The 16,635-nt window shown below is 43.9% G+C and overlaps 1 protein-coding gene across 8 annotated transcripts in view; it reads left to right on the top strand.

The window, feature by feature from the left end:
- The window catches only part of NUTF2 (nuclear transport factor 2), a 51,099-nt gene that overhangs the window by 23,718 nt on the left and 10,746 nt on the right, over positions 1-16,635 (top strand). For 6 of the 8 annotated variants that reach the window (XM_043495167.1, XM_038368741.2, XM_038368742.2 and 3 more), the window contains 3 exons: positions 1,512-1,636; positions 8,914-8,985; positions 15,723-15,821. In XM_043495167.1, the coding sequence (XP_043351102.1) occupies positions 1,538-1,636; positions 8,914-8,985; positions 15,723-15,821 (270 nt within the window). In that variant the 5' untranslated portion in view covers positions 1,512-1,537. The remainder of the gene's footprint in view (positions 1-1,511; positions 1,637-8,913; positions 8,986-15,722; positions 15,822-16,635) is intronic. The other 2 variants (XM_043495164.1, XM_043495165.1) reach the window with 2 other exon arrangements.

Here is a 16,635-nt window from a genome sequence, read left to right as displayed (position 1 = left end):
CTACCAATACTTTCACGGGCAATTATCTGAGCCTACCTCTTCCTGTGGAGATCTCAAACATAGTGGTGCTGCTTTTGTGGATTCTAGTTTTTCTTATATTTGCTAATGCATGGAGAACTCAAAATCGGTGATCAAGGCTAGGTATGCAGGCACCACAAGAAGCTGCTCCAGAGGCTAGCCTTTGTCATTCTAATCACAGATCTGGATGGTCCACTTGAGGCTTAATACTCAATTTGTAACCTGCCAAAACAAGATGGCAGACTCCATTGATTCTGTAACTAGCCAAAAAAAAAAGTTTCTGCCCCCATCTTTGATTGATGTCTCCATACTGTATGCCAGGGGATACCAGCCCTAATCCATACTGGGAGACTGCACCAGATGGGGTCATTTCTGGGGAAAATAGAATCCTCTGTTATACTAACTATAAGGCAGTGACCACCTGCTGGTATTCTTACCAGTACCTCTAGGTCATGTATGTTGCTTCAGGTTTCTCCTCCGTTTTTTAACAGTGAGCCTTGGTCCTGGGCCCCAATGCATAATTGCTGCCCTCCTTCCTCTCATTCAGTTGTGCATGCTCTAACAGAGTTTAGATAGGTCTGCTCTTGCAGTACCAGATTTGGACCAGACTCCACTGAGGGCTAGTTTACCTAGTTGAATGAGAAGTGGTGGGTACTTACTGGCCCAAAGGAGATATTTAATGTAGAAAACAACTGCCCTGAAATACTGGGGATCACTGCTTTGTGGTTTATTGGTAGAGGTCTCGCTATAGAGCGGGTGACTACAGCTTTGCTCTTTGGGACAACAGAGGAAGCAATTTATTCCCCAGTGAGCTATGTATAATGGCCATCACCAAGTGGCAGAGGCAACTTTATTGGCTCAATTAAAGGCTCTGTTCTCCATTGCCACTGTGCCAGAGAAGTGCAAGATCTCCCTAAATGCAGTTGTGTGTGACATCTGCAATCATGCTGCAGACGGCTGCTATATTGCAGCAGCACAGATCTGGTAGTCTAAAAGCCTAGTGAGAGTTATGTTCTTGGCTAGCTGTACAGGTTAAGGCTGTAGTCTAAGACTGATTTAACTACTGTTTACAAATTAACACAGCCTTTGGCTGCTCTTTCGTGTCAGAAGGGGCAACTTGACTAGTCTTTAAGTATCTACATGGGTAACAAATGTTTAATAATGGGCACTTCAGTGTAGGAGAGAAAGCTATAACAAACATACATGACCCAATGGCTGGAAGTTGAAGCTAGACAAACGCAGACTGGAAATAAGGTGCACCTTTTTAATAGTGGGAGTAATTAACCATTGACACAGTTTACCAAGGGTCGTGGTGGATTCTCCAGCACTGACTACTTTTAAATCAAGATGGGATGTTTTCTAAAAGACCTGCTGTAGGAATTACTTTGGGGCAGGTCTCTGGCCTGTGCTCTACAGGAGGTCAGACTAGGTGATCACAAGGGTCCCTTCTAGCCTTGGAATCAATTAACTGTTCTTTCTAACTTTTTTTACAGTCACTGGCTCCGGCGGAGGATTCAGAATGGGAGACAAGCCTATTTGGGAGCAGATTGGATCCAGTTTTGTACAACATTACTACCAGATATTTGATACAGACAGGACCCATTTAGGATCCCTGTATGTAAGTACCAAATGAAAGGGTGTGAGGGCCCTCTACTACTTCTTAAAACTGCCTCTCTCCTGTGGGAGGAGGGTTCTCATAACCCGTATCAGATTTCATTGATGTTTATCTTAAACTCTTGCACTGGAAAAGCTGATGGTTTTTTGTTTTTTGTTTTTTTTCCCCCCCAAATCCAAAATGTTAGTCATCTCAGTCACACTTCCTGGATGATTTATTCCCTGCCCCTCTCACTTCTTCTTAGCATTGTCTGCCTGGTTTGTGACAGCTGCGCTCAGAACAGCACCCACTGGTGGTAGGTTGTGAGGGCACCATAGGTTGTCCCATGAGGAAACCTCTGTGTAAAAGCCACATGCTTGCTTCGTTTTGCTAGTTAATGGGGTAAACTGAATTAGGTAAATTTGGGAACTCAAAGATGGAGCTGAACTGGGGATATCAGGGTCCGCATCTATAACCCTGAGAATATGCTGGGAGCAGGACAGTAGCTGTTTTTGTTATGGGAAAGATAAATGTGCCGTCCATGATCTCAAGACACTGCCACAGCCAGCACTATGCCTAGGGCCCTACCAAATTCACGGTCCATTTTGGTCAATTTCACGGTCATATGATTTTAAAAATTGTAAATTTCATGATTTCAGCTATTTTAATCTAACATTTCAGTGTTCTAATTGTAGGGGTCCTGATCCGAAAAGGAGTTGTGGGGGGATTGCAAGGTTATTGGGAGTTTGTGGTACGGCTACCCTTGCTTCTGAGCTGCCGCTGGTGGCAGCTCTGCCTTCAGAGCTGGGCAGTTGGAGAGTGGTGGCTACGAGCTGGGAGTCCAGCTCTGAAGGCAGAGCCGCCTCCAGCAGCAGCGCAGAAGTAAGGATGGCATTGCCATCTTTACTTCAGTGCTGCTGCTGGCGGGGTGTTGCTGAGCTGGGCCCTCAGTCACCAGCCACCACTCTCTGGCTGCCCAGCTCTGAAGGCAGCAGCACAAAAGTAATGGTGGCAATATCACAATCCCCCTAAAATAACCTTGCAACCTCCCTGCAACTCTCTTTTGCGTCAGGACCCCCAATTTGAGAAACGCTGGTCTCCCCCATGAAATCTGTATAGTATAGGTAAAAGCACTCAAGACCAGATTTTGAGGGTGGGGAGACCAGATTGCACAGTGATGCAATTTTCATGGCCGTGAATTTGGTAGGGCCCAATTATACCTGAAAAGCCTATTCATATACATTTTCCATTCAAACACAGAGTGGAGCCATGTCGGAGGTCTAGCAACTCTCTACTCTGTTTTGCCTTCTGTGACTCCCTTTGCCTATAGGCTGGTGCTAGGAAAGCTCCCTGTTCACCAAGTGGTGAACAGTGGCATAGGGATTAAATTGTTGTATCTCACATCCAGGCTTTCCATTCCCACTGTGAGCTTTCCTTTTCATGGGTGCATAGGAAGCAGGATTAGACTTGGCAATCAGATGGAGCTTGGTAAGTCCCAGCTGTGCCTGGTAGCTGCAGCATGTAGTTCTCAGACTTCATGTTGTATTTCTCTTCAGAGCACAAGAATTTAAAATTTTACTCCTGACTTGCTCCAAATTATTTTGTGGGGGTCCCCAAATTAAACCCCTCTGGAGCTGTCCAGCTCCCATCTCCACCATAGCCACTCCTCAGCCAAAGCTCCTGAGGGGTGGAGAAAACTACTGAAGTAACAAAGGCAGCACAACTAGGACGTGTACACTCTGGTGCTCCCCCCTTCAGCTGTGCATTGGGGGGAGCCCCTTCACCCAGCAACAGGACCCAGGTAGCAGCTTCCTTCTGCAAGCAGGCCAGAGTGGTCAGAACAGGCCCAATGGAGGAAGTGGTGCCCTCAAAGCCCTACCAGTGCCACCTCCATGAGCAGTGTCTGCCCCATGCCCTTCACAATGCAGGTATCAGCAGGCATGGTGGATGCCCCAGTTCCTGCATCCCCTGTATAGCAGCGCCATAGAAGATGCATCTATTTTTCCAAAGGATGCACGAGAGTTCAGCAGTCTGTCTGAGCTACCTCTGCTTCTTGCTCTGCTCCTCTGGCCCCTGCTCCAGCTACCATATCCACTATCCGCTGGGACTCCCTACCACAACTTCTCCCATAATGACCCAGACAGGTAAGTCGGCCTTCTATTTATGTTCACAGTGTCCACAAAAGACCCTGAGGCAGAGCTTTTTCAGCAGTTGCATCTTCCTTATGGATCCCTACAGAACTTGGGCTCTTAATCACCGAACATTCACGCTTGGTCCTTTTTCCATGTGCAAGGACAGCCAGAATCTTCAGTAGCCAATAGTTTGTCTTCCTGAGATCTCCTGAACTGGGCTCAGACTTAGAGGATTGCTTAACAACTTCTCCACCTGCTCTATACAGCCAGGGCACGCGCTCCTATGACAAGTCCTTCTCATGTGTCCTCTGACAAAAGAAGAACCAAGCCCAAATACCTCTTTCTCAGGAAATATCCAGAGCCCTCAGACCATACCAAAAAAGCCAGACTGTTTCCTTTCTCCAGAAATGAAGCAAAAACCAGAAAGGCATCTGAGTCAGTCTGCCCTGTGACTGCTAAAGGAACAGGCGTTTAAAAAAAGTAGACTAAGGCTTTGGTCATACAGGAACCAAAATTAAATAGATGGTATTCTGAATCATCTGAGCTCTATGCTGACTCTCAAAGGGCATTAGGAATCTGTATCTAGAAACGGACTTCATTTTGCTTTTAGTCTACTCGAGTTCTGGTTCGCATACAACAGAGCCACTCGGCTCATTTTGTGTGTGTGTGTGTGTGTGTGTGTGTGTGTGTGTGTGTGTGTGTGTGTGTTTCAAAAGTTCAGTGAAGATTTTTTTTTTTAAAGTGTGTGCTATAGACTTTAAATCTAGAAGAGACCATCATGGGAAAGTATACCCTGTAGTAACTCGAAGCCCTCCCCATCTAGTGTCCCATCACCAGCCATTGGAGATATTTGCTGCTAGCAGTCACATATTGGCAATATGCCATTGTAGGCAGCTTTTTTCATATTTATCCCTTCCATAAACTTATCAAGCTCAGTCTTGAAGCCAGTTAGGTTTTTTGCCCCCACTGTTCTCCTTGGAAGGCTGTTCCAGAACTTTGCTCCTCTGATTATTAGAAACCTTTGTCTAATTTCAAGCCTAAACTATAGTAACTTGATGGGATAATGGATGAACAGGTCATCCCTTGAAGCACTCAACAGGCGATCACTTCATCACCTGGACAATTGGGTGGCTAGTGTGGTGTTGGCCATATTTTGAAAAAACAATAAAAAATGGTCTTGTTTGAGCATAAGCCCTCTGAGGCCTGTGAGCTGCTTGGTCCTGACTGAATTAGTCCTAAGTGGCAGCTCAACAAGGTACAGGGCATATTTTAAGTACCCACGGATATTGCCAATCTTGGTTATGTGAAAGCAGTTTGTTATAGTGATTGACACTCAAGTGAAAGGACAAGTGTTTCACTAACTTAAATATGAACCACTAGAATAAACAGCTTGGAAGCAACAAGGTGATATACTGTGCAGAGTACAGCAAGTCAGATAAAATCATTACCTTGAAAAATATTACATCTGTGTTTTATTTACATTTACTAAAGTTACTTTCTTCTCATTTTAGTCTTAAACAGTTGAAGTGACTATTCTGTACTCATTTCTGTAGAATTTGACTTTACACGGAGTTTTCTGTTAAGTTTCACGCTTAATGTTCATCAGCACCAAAAAAGACCACCCCCAGGCCCTCTTTCTCATCTTCTGTTTTGAGAACACCACAAACTAGAACACACAATTGACAAGGTAATAGCTGGTGCTGTCCTTGTAAGGAGTACCATCTTCTGATGTACTGAACAGTCACAAGTCAGAAAGATTGAAATGCTGCTCCCCCAGGATTTGCAGTGACTGGATGTGTCCTGAAGAGGAGACTGAGGTTTTAGAAACTAAGCACGCGAGTGTCCAAATAGAATCACAGAAATGTGATGCTGAAAGGGACATTGAGACAACATCAAATCCAGCTCCCTGCACTGAGTAAGACCAAGTAAACACAGACCATCTGTAACAGGGGTTTGTCCAACCTGTTCTTAAAAACCTCCAGGTACGGGGATTCCAGAACCTTCCTTGGAAGCCTATTCCAGAGCTCACTACCCTTACAGGTAGAAAATTTTTTTCCTCATATCTAACCTAAATCTTCCTTACTGCAAATTAAGCCCAATACTTCTTATCCTACCTCCAGTGAAGATGGAGAACAATTGATCAGTCCACTTTATAACAGCTCTTAACGTATGTGACGACTGTTGTTAGGTCTCTTCTCCTCCCCCTCTCCCCCCCAAGACTAAACAGGCCCAGTTTTTTTAACCTTTCCTCATAGGTCTGGTCACCTTTTATCATTTTTGTTGCTCTCCTCTGGACTCTGTCCAGTTTAGCCACATCTTTCCTAAAGTGTGGTGTTCAGAACTGAGCACACTATTCCAGCTAACGCCCCACCAGTGCTGAGTAGAGTAGGGCAGTTACCTCCCATGTCTTACATATGACACTCTGATAATACATCCCAGAATATTAGCCTTTTTTGCAATTGTATCACATTGACTATATTCAACTTGTTCTCCACTGTCATCCCCAGATCCTTTTCAGATGGAGTCATATAATGTTTACAAGGAACCTCTTGTGTATTATGATTATTGATGAGGCACAAGTTGTTTACTTGTATGACAAGCATTGATATCTCATCGCATTTGCCTGAGTATTTGACTTCAGCCGCTAGTGATAGTCAAAAGGTGTGCATGGATATAAGTGCCATATGACTAGTCTTATGACAGCCAATATGGCTAAGATGAGGAAATCTTTGCCAATAACATGGCTGATCCGCACATATGCTAAATTTACGGTCAGGAAACTTTGAAGGAGAGAATATCAGATCATATTGACTATGCCCTTTTTGTCATACCTCCTGAAGTAAGGTGGAGTACTTCTTCAAAGTGGCCAGTTAATGAAAATCTGCTAACAGTATAAACAGGATGTTGAGTCTCTGCCAGAAGGTGACAAATACCTGTGTGAAGTGGGGTGCTGAGGCATTGCTTTAGATGTGGCTCTCAATAGCAATAGCCCTCAGTTCTGTAGCGAGGAATTCATGGTCAATTGCTGAAACTGTTGAAGTCTGAAAGACTGAATAAATTTACTGACTAAAATTGTGGTGCATGTTCTGAAAGCATTATGATCGTGCATTAATGCCATGTCACTTTGTAAAATATGATTGATCCCTGCATGTGCCAGGTTCCACTCACACCAGAGCAATCAGCACTTAATGGGTTTCTGCTGACAGTAACTGCTATAGCAGGTTACTGTTGTCTTTATTTCAGAAAGTTACTTTCTCCAGTGAAATACTGAGAAATGTAACAGCTATTCAGAGATGGAAATCTCAAGTAAAGAGCCTGGCTGAAAACAAAGAAAGAAGACGTTGAAAGAAGAATTGCAACTCTTAACAGCTCCAATTTCTTCTACTGGTGTTGAATAACCTGTTTTCATCACTCAGCTTAGTGCAATCTGATATTTGCTGGAGAACAGATAGGTCTTCAAAGCTGACTTTTCTTATTTCCTTATTGAGCATTTAAATTCTGAAAGCCTTAAAAGCCCCCTCAGTCAGTTTGAATAATGGAACTCTCAGGTAACTAAATTAAGATTTTTGGATCATGCATTGTAATTTTGTTTAAAATGTTGCATTATGAAATTAATAATAAAACTTTGTTCACAGAAAGCTTTTACAAATTTGAACTTTGTTTTGAAATGCTAAACACTTTTCTGTTTTAAAATTGCAAGCTTTTTTTAGACACACTGATTTTGTACCAATATGGATTTGTGAGACGTTTTGAATAAATACAGTTTTAATGTTCTTTTGCCTATACCAGTTTCTTGTGGTTTTCAGACAAGAAATCCTACCATTAATGACACTGAAAACTGCTTTAAAAACTGCACTTATAATTCAGTTGATTCTAAACATAAAAATTGCAATAGTGCAAAATTTCCAATTAGGTTGTGGCTTTGTAAAGCTCAGTTAAATCAAGAATTTAAAAAAAAAAAAAGAAAGAGATCATGTGATTTTAATGCTCTGTGTTTCAGAGAATCCCGCTTCTTGGGCTATGTCTAAACTACTACTTATGTTGGTATAACTTGTGTCACTCGGGTGTGAATAAGCCACCTTCTGAGTGACGTAAATTACACTAACCTAAGCACTGATGTGGACAGCGCTCTGTTGGAGGAAGAGCGTCTTCTGCCAAAACAGCTACCGTTGCTTATTGGCGGTGGATTAATTAAGTCGATGGGAGAGCTCTCTCCTTTTGGTTTAAAATGGCTATGCTAGAGAGCTCACAGCAGCTCAGCTGTGCCATGGTAAGCTCTTAGTGTAGTCATAGCCTTGGTCTGACAGGAGACTGTTCTGACTGCATCCTCTGAAACTAACTTCTAGTGGCCATTTGTTCTGGTGCTCATGGGAAGCAGCTTTAGTGGACCACAGATAGGGCAAGCTTCTTGCCTCTTACAGGCTAGAAGGGCTCAGAGATGGAAGCTGTCTGAATCGCTTGAAAACCAGACTGGATGAAGTATTAGAATGGTTCTCTAGAAAGTTTTTTTGCCTTTCCTGAAATGAACTGGGGGCCCTGATAGGACATGTCTATTTCTAATCTCTAAGTTTCTGTAAGTAATTGTACCAGATTTGTTAGCATAAATTCTTCATGCTCTCCATCTGTTCTGGGTGTGTCTGATGTCCTTTACTTCTCTTCCTGTCCTCCTTTAGTTTCCAGAAAAAAACACCACCTGCTCTGACCCAATTGAAGCAGCTTTTTTGACTGATATATTCTGATTATGAAGTGTCGTCATTACCCAATCCCACAGACCACCAGGAAAAACCAATTACTACTTGTATTGCTCCATCTGCATTTGTTTTTTCCCCTCTCCCTTTAGGTAACTAATTTCCTTACCTTGTACCCTTGGCAGCCAGTAGTAAGTGACTCCTACCCTTATTAACAGTACTGGCAATCCATTGAGCTAGCTACAGGAGGCAGTGCAAGTGTATAATTGACATAACAGAATTAATTGCTTTGTAGAGAACCATGCAAACAGTTACATGCCTCACTTTTCCTAGGGAAGCTAAGTGTAGTCAGTTTGAGCTCTGATTAAATCTGTGTGCATGCATAGCATTGGTAAGTCTTCCCTTGCTGGCGTTATTGAAGAGAAATAGTTTATTTACTTTTCCAAGCAGGCTGTGACCAAATTTGTTTTGACTGTTTCAGATTGATGCATCATGCCTTACCTGGGAAGGGCAGCAATGCCAGGGCAAAACAGCTATAGTTGAAAAACTCTCCGTAAGTCTATGCAATATTTTTTTTCTAAACAAAATGTTTTGGGAAACGGCTCTAAAGATCTAAATTGTTTTGCTTCTTACATCGAAGATAAAAATTTCAAAAGTGTTTAAATCACATGTTCAGCAGTGACTGAGAGCTTAAACTTTGAAAATGGGTCTTAAGCTCCAGAGTGACTTAGGAGCTTTAGAACATGTTTCCTAGCACTCTGTGTAGGGAAACCTTTCCACTTCTGAGCTATTTCGTAAGAGAGGTTTGAGTTTCTCTTCTGTCACAGGATTCTCTCTCATTGGGCTGTTCGGGGTATTCACCTCACTGAATGTATTTTCTTGGCTTTTCCTGAGACAAGTTATTAGAAAACACACAGTGCAGTCCACTAGTTGAGACTCACAGCATTGAGATATTCACTTCTTGGACTGGCTGGGACATTATAAATGGGACAAGATTCTGTTAGTTCTGTAGCTGTTGCTTATTCAGAGGTGATGACGCAGTATTCAAGTATTGCTTTTATGGGACTTGGATTTCCGGTATCCATTGCAACTCACAACTCTAGAGACGCTCTGCTGTCCCTTGGGGACACTGCTTGCTTCTAGTGAATCAAGGGTCTGCAGGAATGCAGAATCAATGTTAAACATCCACGTTCAGCATGAAAGTCGCTGCTGCTGACAACAGGTAACGTGTAATTCTCTTGTCAAGTGAAAACCAAGCTCCCTAAAAGAAGGGGAGTACTTGTGGCACCTTAGAGACTAACAAATTTATTTGAGCATAAGCTTTCGTGAGCTACAGCTCACTTCATCGGATGCAACTAGTTCCCTAGTTCATCTCCAAAGTCTGCAGACAGTTTCCCAGTTTTGTCAATTTGTGGAGTTCGTTTACTCCAGAAAATAGTGCTTTGAAACTCTAAAAGTCCCAGTTTCTTATTGCAGAGAGTGGGCTGTTTAATTCTCCCCGTAATCTCTTAATTTCTGTTTTGCAATTTGGCTCATGCAGTTAATGTAGCACATACAAGGCCTATGAGTGCAGACTCCAATTCCTCTAGAGATTGTGCTGCAGAGTCCTGCTATTGTGGGACTCTCTTTATTCCACAACTCTCCAGAAGACTCTGCAACCTGATCCTTTAGAAAGGAAGATGTTTCTTCAAGAAATAGTCTTTGGTTACTGACCTCCTACAATGGAGTTGGGGAGCACATCTGAAGGATGTCTGTACTTGAATGTACAGGAAATAGAGGAAGGTGGGGGGTTTTTGTTTTTGTTTGTTTTTTTTTTAGTATGGAGATATACCTAGAACTGGAAGGGACCTTGAAAGGCGTCACTGAGTGTGGGGGAGTCTGGGCCCTGCACCCCTCTTCCTGGGATTCACTGTGGCTCTCTGCCAGCCAGTAAAACGGAAGGTTTATTGGACAATAGGAACACAGTCTAAAACAGAGCTTGTGGGTACAACCAGGATCCCTCAGTCAAGGCCTTCTGGGGGGCAGAGAACTTAGACTCCAGCCCTGGGGTTCCCTGCGTTCCACCACCCAGCACAAAACGGAAACCCTCTTCAGTCCCCCCTCCTCTGGGCTTTGTCCCTTTCCTGGGCCAGGAGGTCACCTGATTCCTTTGTTCTCCAACCCTTTAGCTCTCACCTTGCAGGGGGGAAGGGCCCAGGCCATCAGTTGCCAGGAAACAGGGTGTTGGCCATTCTCTGTGTCCAGACCCTTGCACCAACCTGCCCTCTAGGGCTCTGGAACGATCATACACCCTTATCCCACCACCTAGATACTTAAGAACTGCATAGGGGAAACTGAGGCACCCCACAATATTCAGAGAAAACATTAAGAACAGTCCTACTTCGTCACAAAAGGTCTTGGAGTCCAGTCCCCCTGCCTTCACAGCAGGACCAAGTACCGTCCCTGACAGATTTTTGCCCCAGATCCCTAAATGGCCCCCTCAAGGATTGAACTCAAAACCCTGGGTTTAGCAGGGCCAATGCTCAAACCACTGAGCTATTCCTCCCTCACAATGGGGAAGGTGAAGGCAGCCCAGTTTCAAGCTTTAGGAGTTCTTGCATTAAAAATCCCTTCTCCCAAAGAGCTTATCTGAACAGGACCTAGCATTTGTCTGCATCCATGGGAGTCCAAGCTTGTTAGATTGATTCTGTTCTGAACAGTGGAAGTTTGAGGAGGTTTTCCAATGTCTGGGATTTGGGTGGCTTTTTTGTTTTTTTGTTTTTGTTTTTGCTGTGGGTTGCTCTAGAAGAGCTAGTCTCTTCAAAAACAAGGTGAACTTCAGCAGGTATCAGCTGACAATTCCACCTCCAGCCCAAACCTCTCACCTTAGATGGCTTTGCTGTATGATAGCTCAACAGACTGTTGGACCCTCAGCAGTGCTTTTTATAGACATGACATTTTTCAAAGGGTGGCTCTGGAGTTCTCTCTTGGATTCGTGAGGCTGGGGACCGACTCGCTAAGCAGCAGTTCTGCAAAAAAGGACTTGGGGGTTACAGTGGACGAGAAGCTGGATATGAGTCAGCAGTGTGCCCATGTTGCCAAGATGGCTAATAGCATATTGGACTGCATTAGTAGGAGCATTGCCAGCAGATCGAGGGAAGTGATTATTCCCCTCTATTCAGCACTGGTGAGGCCACACCTGGAGCATTGCATCCAGTTTTGGGCCCTCCACAAAAGGATGTGGACAAATTGGAGAGAGTCCAGCGGAGGGCAACGAAAATGATCAGGGGTTGGGGCATGTGTCTTATGAGGAGAGGCTGAGGGAACTGGGCTTGTTTAGTCTGCAGAAGAAGAGTGAGGGGGGATTTGATCGTGGCCTTCAACTACCTGAAGGGAGGTTCCTAAGAGGATGGAGCTTAGCTGTTCTCAGTGGTGGCAGATGACAGAACAAGGAGCAATGGTCTCAAGTTGCTGTGGGGGAGGTCTAGGCTGGATATTAGGAAACACTCTTTCACTAGGAGGGTGGTAAAGCTCTGGAATGGGTTACCTAGGGATGTGGTGGAATCTCCATCCTTAGAGGTTTTTAAGGCCCAGCTTGACAAAGGACTGGCTGGGATGATTTAGTTGGGGTTGGTCCTGCTTTGAGCAGGGGTGGGACTAGATGACCTCCTGAGCTCTCTTCCAACCCTGATCTTCTATGATTCTATGAATGTGACCATGCTGATGAGTTTTGTTCAAACACTAAATCTCAATCTGGGAAGTATTCATGTCAGTTCTATCGTATACTGTTTGGACTCTCCAATTCAAAATAAAACTGCCTTTGGGGATCTGGTGTTCCCTTGTCCCTGACTGGAAAGGAAAGGCACTATGGCTCCCCAGGTAGGAGCAGGAAGACCAATCTAGGTGGCATCCCCAGGCCAGCTGAAAATTTAGGCCAGACAAGTGACCGTGATCACCACTCAGACAACTGGCATTTAAAACCTGGCCCGTTGACTGACCTTTCTTGCGTGTGAAAATGTAGAGACACCACCTGCCTCAGGTTTCTTGTGAGCATCATTGCAGGGGAGTTTCCCTGCCTGATCCAGAGGGGGAAGTTGGGCTCTAGCTTCTCAAGGAAGAGCTCAATGAATCAGAGGCTCAGTGATTTAACCTTTCCCCCCGTCTCCCCAACACACCATTTAGCAGGTGAGTTACGGAAAGTGGTGCTGATCTGAGATTTCAACAGCTGTGAGCGCAGATTCTTCCTCTGCTGATTCCCCTGGACCCAGCCTAAAACAATGTAGGCAGTGTCCACCAAAAATCACTGGGCTGTGTCCCTCGAGAGTTTAATTCCCAGAACTGGAATGGTGGCACACCAGGATATGTGGAGTTAAAGTTCCCTTTACGTGCCCTTTACGCAAAGGCTAGCAGTATGGGAAAAAGCACGAGTGGGGGAGACTCAGGAAATGTTGAGTTAAGGTGGCATGTCCCACACAGCACTGAAAAGCTTGTCTGTGCAGGAGGTGGAGCTTTCTTGAGGGCCAAAGGGCCAGTGCAAGAATGTGAAACAAACTCCCACAGGAACTAAGCACATATAGTTCTCTCCCGCTGCTTAATGCACTGCTGGAAGGCACTCAGATACTCTGATGATGAGGGCAGGATAAAATTCTATATAGAGTAGAAACATATCGCCAAACAGCCTTAACTCTGTCCCATGTGGATATCTCTCTCGGATCTGGGAACAGACCAGTATCCTATTTCTCCCTAACCAAACCTGCTACTTTCTCTTTGCCCTGCTCAGCTCCCAATCAGACCTGCTATTCATGCAAGCCAGCAGACACTCACTGTACTCTGCTGCTGGTTGGCAGAGTCTGAGGGACATGCCAGGTACTGTGATTTCCCTAGAAGGACTCACTAGAGAAGGGGATGGTTAAGGCTGTGTCTGTGTTCTGTGCAAAGTGTCACTGTAATTCCTTATCCTGGTTTTCCAGCATTTTGAGTTTGGGGAATTAAACTCCTGTGTTCTGAAAGGGCCTGAGGAGTGCAGGATAGTGCTGAGCACCTTCACTCCATGCTCAGTTTCTTTTGTGAATGCTCCCATTAGTCCTGCAGAGCCAACGCAGCTGAGAGGGACCTGGCCTGTATTTCTTGTGCATCAACTGAATTGTTTACTTAGTTCCAATCAGTTACACTTGTGCAAATCCATGAATGGCAACAGGGTAGCACAGGTGTCATTAGAACCTAACTTTGTCTTCAAAATTGTTATGATTAATTGAGACTCTTTTATTTGTAGCCCCTAGAGGCACCTCCCAGGATCAGGGCCCTAGTGGCAGACACACAGTGAGAGACAGTGCCTGCTACAAATAGTTTGCAATTTAAATAAAAACAAGGTGGGAGAAGAGAAGTAGTGTTATCCCCATTTTACAGCTCAGGAGTGAAGGCTGTATCTTCATTGGGAAAAAAAGGAGTGGTTTTTTTACATGGAGATCGCTAACTCTAAATAACACTGTGAAGCCAGAGCCCCAGGCACAGAGATTAAGGGACTTGCCCAGGGTGTCACAGGAAGTCTGGCAGAGCTCAGAAGTGAATCCAGATCTCCTGAATCCTTGTCTATTGCCTTAACTCACAGAATAATCTTACATGATTCTTCTCTTGTATTTCTGAAGAAGGTTTTTTGGATTTAAAATCTTTATTTTTGTAAGTGAAAAGCACGTAAGCATACATAGGACCACTTGTGCTAAAAAGACAACAGCACATATAAGAGGAGCAGCAATCATAAACTCAGATGGCATCTTACAGTGAAACCCCTTCAGTCCATCTCCTGCAAATTTTCTTAGCAGCCACTAGGTCTGTTGGGCCAGATGAGGAGCTCTGGGGACATTGCAAAGCAAGCAGGGTTCTGCTAAAATCTCAGAGATTCAGCCTGGGGAAATGTATCAAAAAGTGAGGCTAAGAGGAAAATAGGCAAGGGGATTTGAATCAATGTCCTGGTCTAACCTAACCATAGCACTTGGTGTCAGGCAGCCACATTATCACAAATACAGCAAACGTCTGCTCTCTAGAGTCTCTGCCACACGTTGGGTGCACAAATTCACTGCCACTAACATGGGCTTTTGTTGACCTGCTACTAAATGCTGCTTTTTATTGTGCCCTCAAAGATGATCTGTGTATGATGCTGAACTTAATAAATCTGCTGTATTAGCTATAGGTAGACTATTTCCTTCTACAAACCAACAATATAATTGTCATGCCCAACTTTTCTCTCAAATCTAGTGCTCCTCAGCTGCTCACATGTGAGGTGCTTACTGAACCAGACTATATTAAAGAAAGCACCAGTTTCCAAAGTATAAGGGAAGCATTTCCTCCCATGTAGAAACCAAGAAGCTCCCCCTACAGGTACATTTGATTTAAACTTGACATTTCTGAGCCCTCTGCTGGGAGCCACTATACTAATGAGAAACCAAAAGTGTTTGTGGTCTTTACTGGCAGGGCACTGGGTATTGAATCTCCAAATTGCATGCCACCTGCCTCAGTGATATTGGCACAGCTTTTGTTTCAAATTCTGCTCTTACGAGTATGAAAGTTCATATTGAACAGAGCTTCACCTCATTTATAAAGCGAACATAAGGCGCTGTCTAGTAAGATTAAGAAAAAAGGTGAGTGATTTTTAAACATTCCTTAGCAGCTGATGGAGACAGAGTTCAACACCTTTAAAAATGGGTTAGCTGATTGTGGTCAACCTAGCTGAATGTAGCTTGGTAGTATTCAGTGGCCGTCATATCCATGTGTCTGAAATAACTGAGGAGGGACAGATAAAAGGAGTGAAGATGCTAGAAAGTGGAATACAAAAAGGAAAGAAAAGGAGAAGAGAATGGGGACTCTGACATGAGAACCTACAATAACATAATTAATTATAAGTGCCTCTCTGGTGAAGATTTCTTGCAGCCTTTCGCAGGGCTGGAAGGAACAAGTCCAAGTTGTCATTCCAGAGACACTAGGTTTTGGGTTTTTTTGTTTTTTTTCATTAAAAGGGTAGCTGCTAAATCTGACTTCCACTTTGAGATGCGGCTTATGGAGTATTTGTTTATCTGCAAAATTAATTTTTTTTTCTTTAATAGAAAGTCTTCGGAAAAACACAGGTACGCAGTGGCTGACCACCTGCATCTTTCTAGGGCAGTGAGAATGTAAACTTATGTCTATTTTCAAACTAGTTCAGCTTCTTATGCCACTGCACTTAACTGATTTCCTACATGAAATGTGTATTAGAATTTACTATACAAGGAGGGGAACACTTCCTATCTGCTCACCCTGTTCTTTTCCTTCTCATTGTAGAGCCTTCCTTTTCAAAAAATACAGCACAGCATCACATCACAAGACCATCAGCCCACGCCTGACAGTTGTATACTCAGTATGGTTGTGGGACAACTTAAGGTAAACTCTCCTTTCCATTACAGGGAAATAAATGCTAATGTCTTAATGTTTTCTTCAGGATACTTAATCATCTGATGTTTATAAAGCAGCTTATGTACCTTGGAGGCACCTATTAATGCCTACATTGGCATGTCATGGAAATTTTCTATACCAGAAACAAGAGAAACTGCTTGCCACGCTAGATTAAAAGCCCTTTGTAAAACCTCTGCACCTCGGCAATGTCATGGGAAGCATCACTTCTTCAGTTTGGCTTTTAGATGTACTGCTGTTCTCATTTACATTGAGGTCATGGCTGCAGTAAAGGTCTTAACTCAGTGATTCTCAACCTAGTTACCATTGTAGACCACATATGCGGCCCATGACGTGTTATGTGGGCCGGATCCAATACCACTGGTTTGAGAACCACTTAACTGATGCAGTTTCTGTTTAATGGCAGCTTGGTTCATAATTCTTCAGGAAGGTGTAAATTTGGTTACCTTAGTCATACAGTTTAGCAGTACAGGCTGTGATGCCTCCATCTGCCCTCTGATTCAGCTGGTACATGGAAGAGCAAGGACAGTCTAGTAGTTCTTCGTATTAGTTGACAGTCCTTGTAATGGAGCCTTGCTATTCCATTTCTTTGCAGGCACTTGGGTTAAAGTTAGTCAGCTGCAGTATGGGAAGAGTAGGGCTGACTGATAGGGCACTTGTGTCAAATGCCCAGGGATTGCATCTGCAATCCTGTTCTGCCTCTTTCTGGCCAAAACTGATTCAGGAATGGTAATATCATCTGAGTGAGCTCATGCCATCAAGCATTGAAGAGGTCCCTTCTCTT

This window comes from Dermochelys coriacea, chromosome 12, assembly GCF_009764565.3.
Source record: "Dermochelys coriacea isolate rDerCor1 chromosome 12, rDerCor1.pri.v4, whole genome shotgun sequence".
Taxonomy (NCBI): Eukaryota; Metazoa; Chordata; order Testudines; family Dermochelyidae; genus Dermochelys; species Dermochelys coriacea.
Note: the sequence above shows the minus strand (reverse complement) of the source record. Positions and strands in the feature narration are given on the sequence as shown.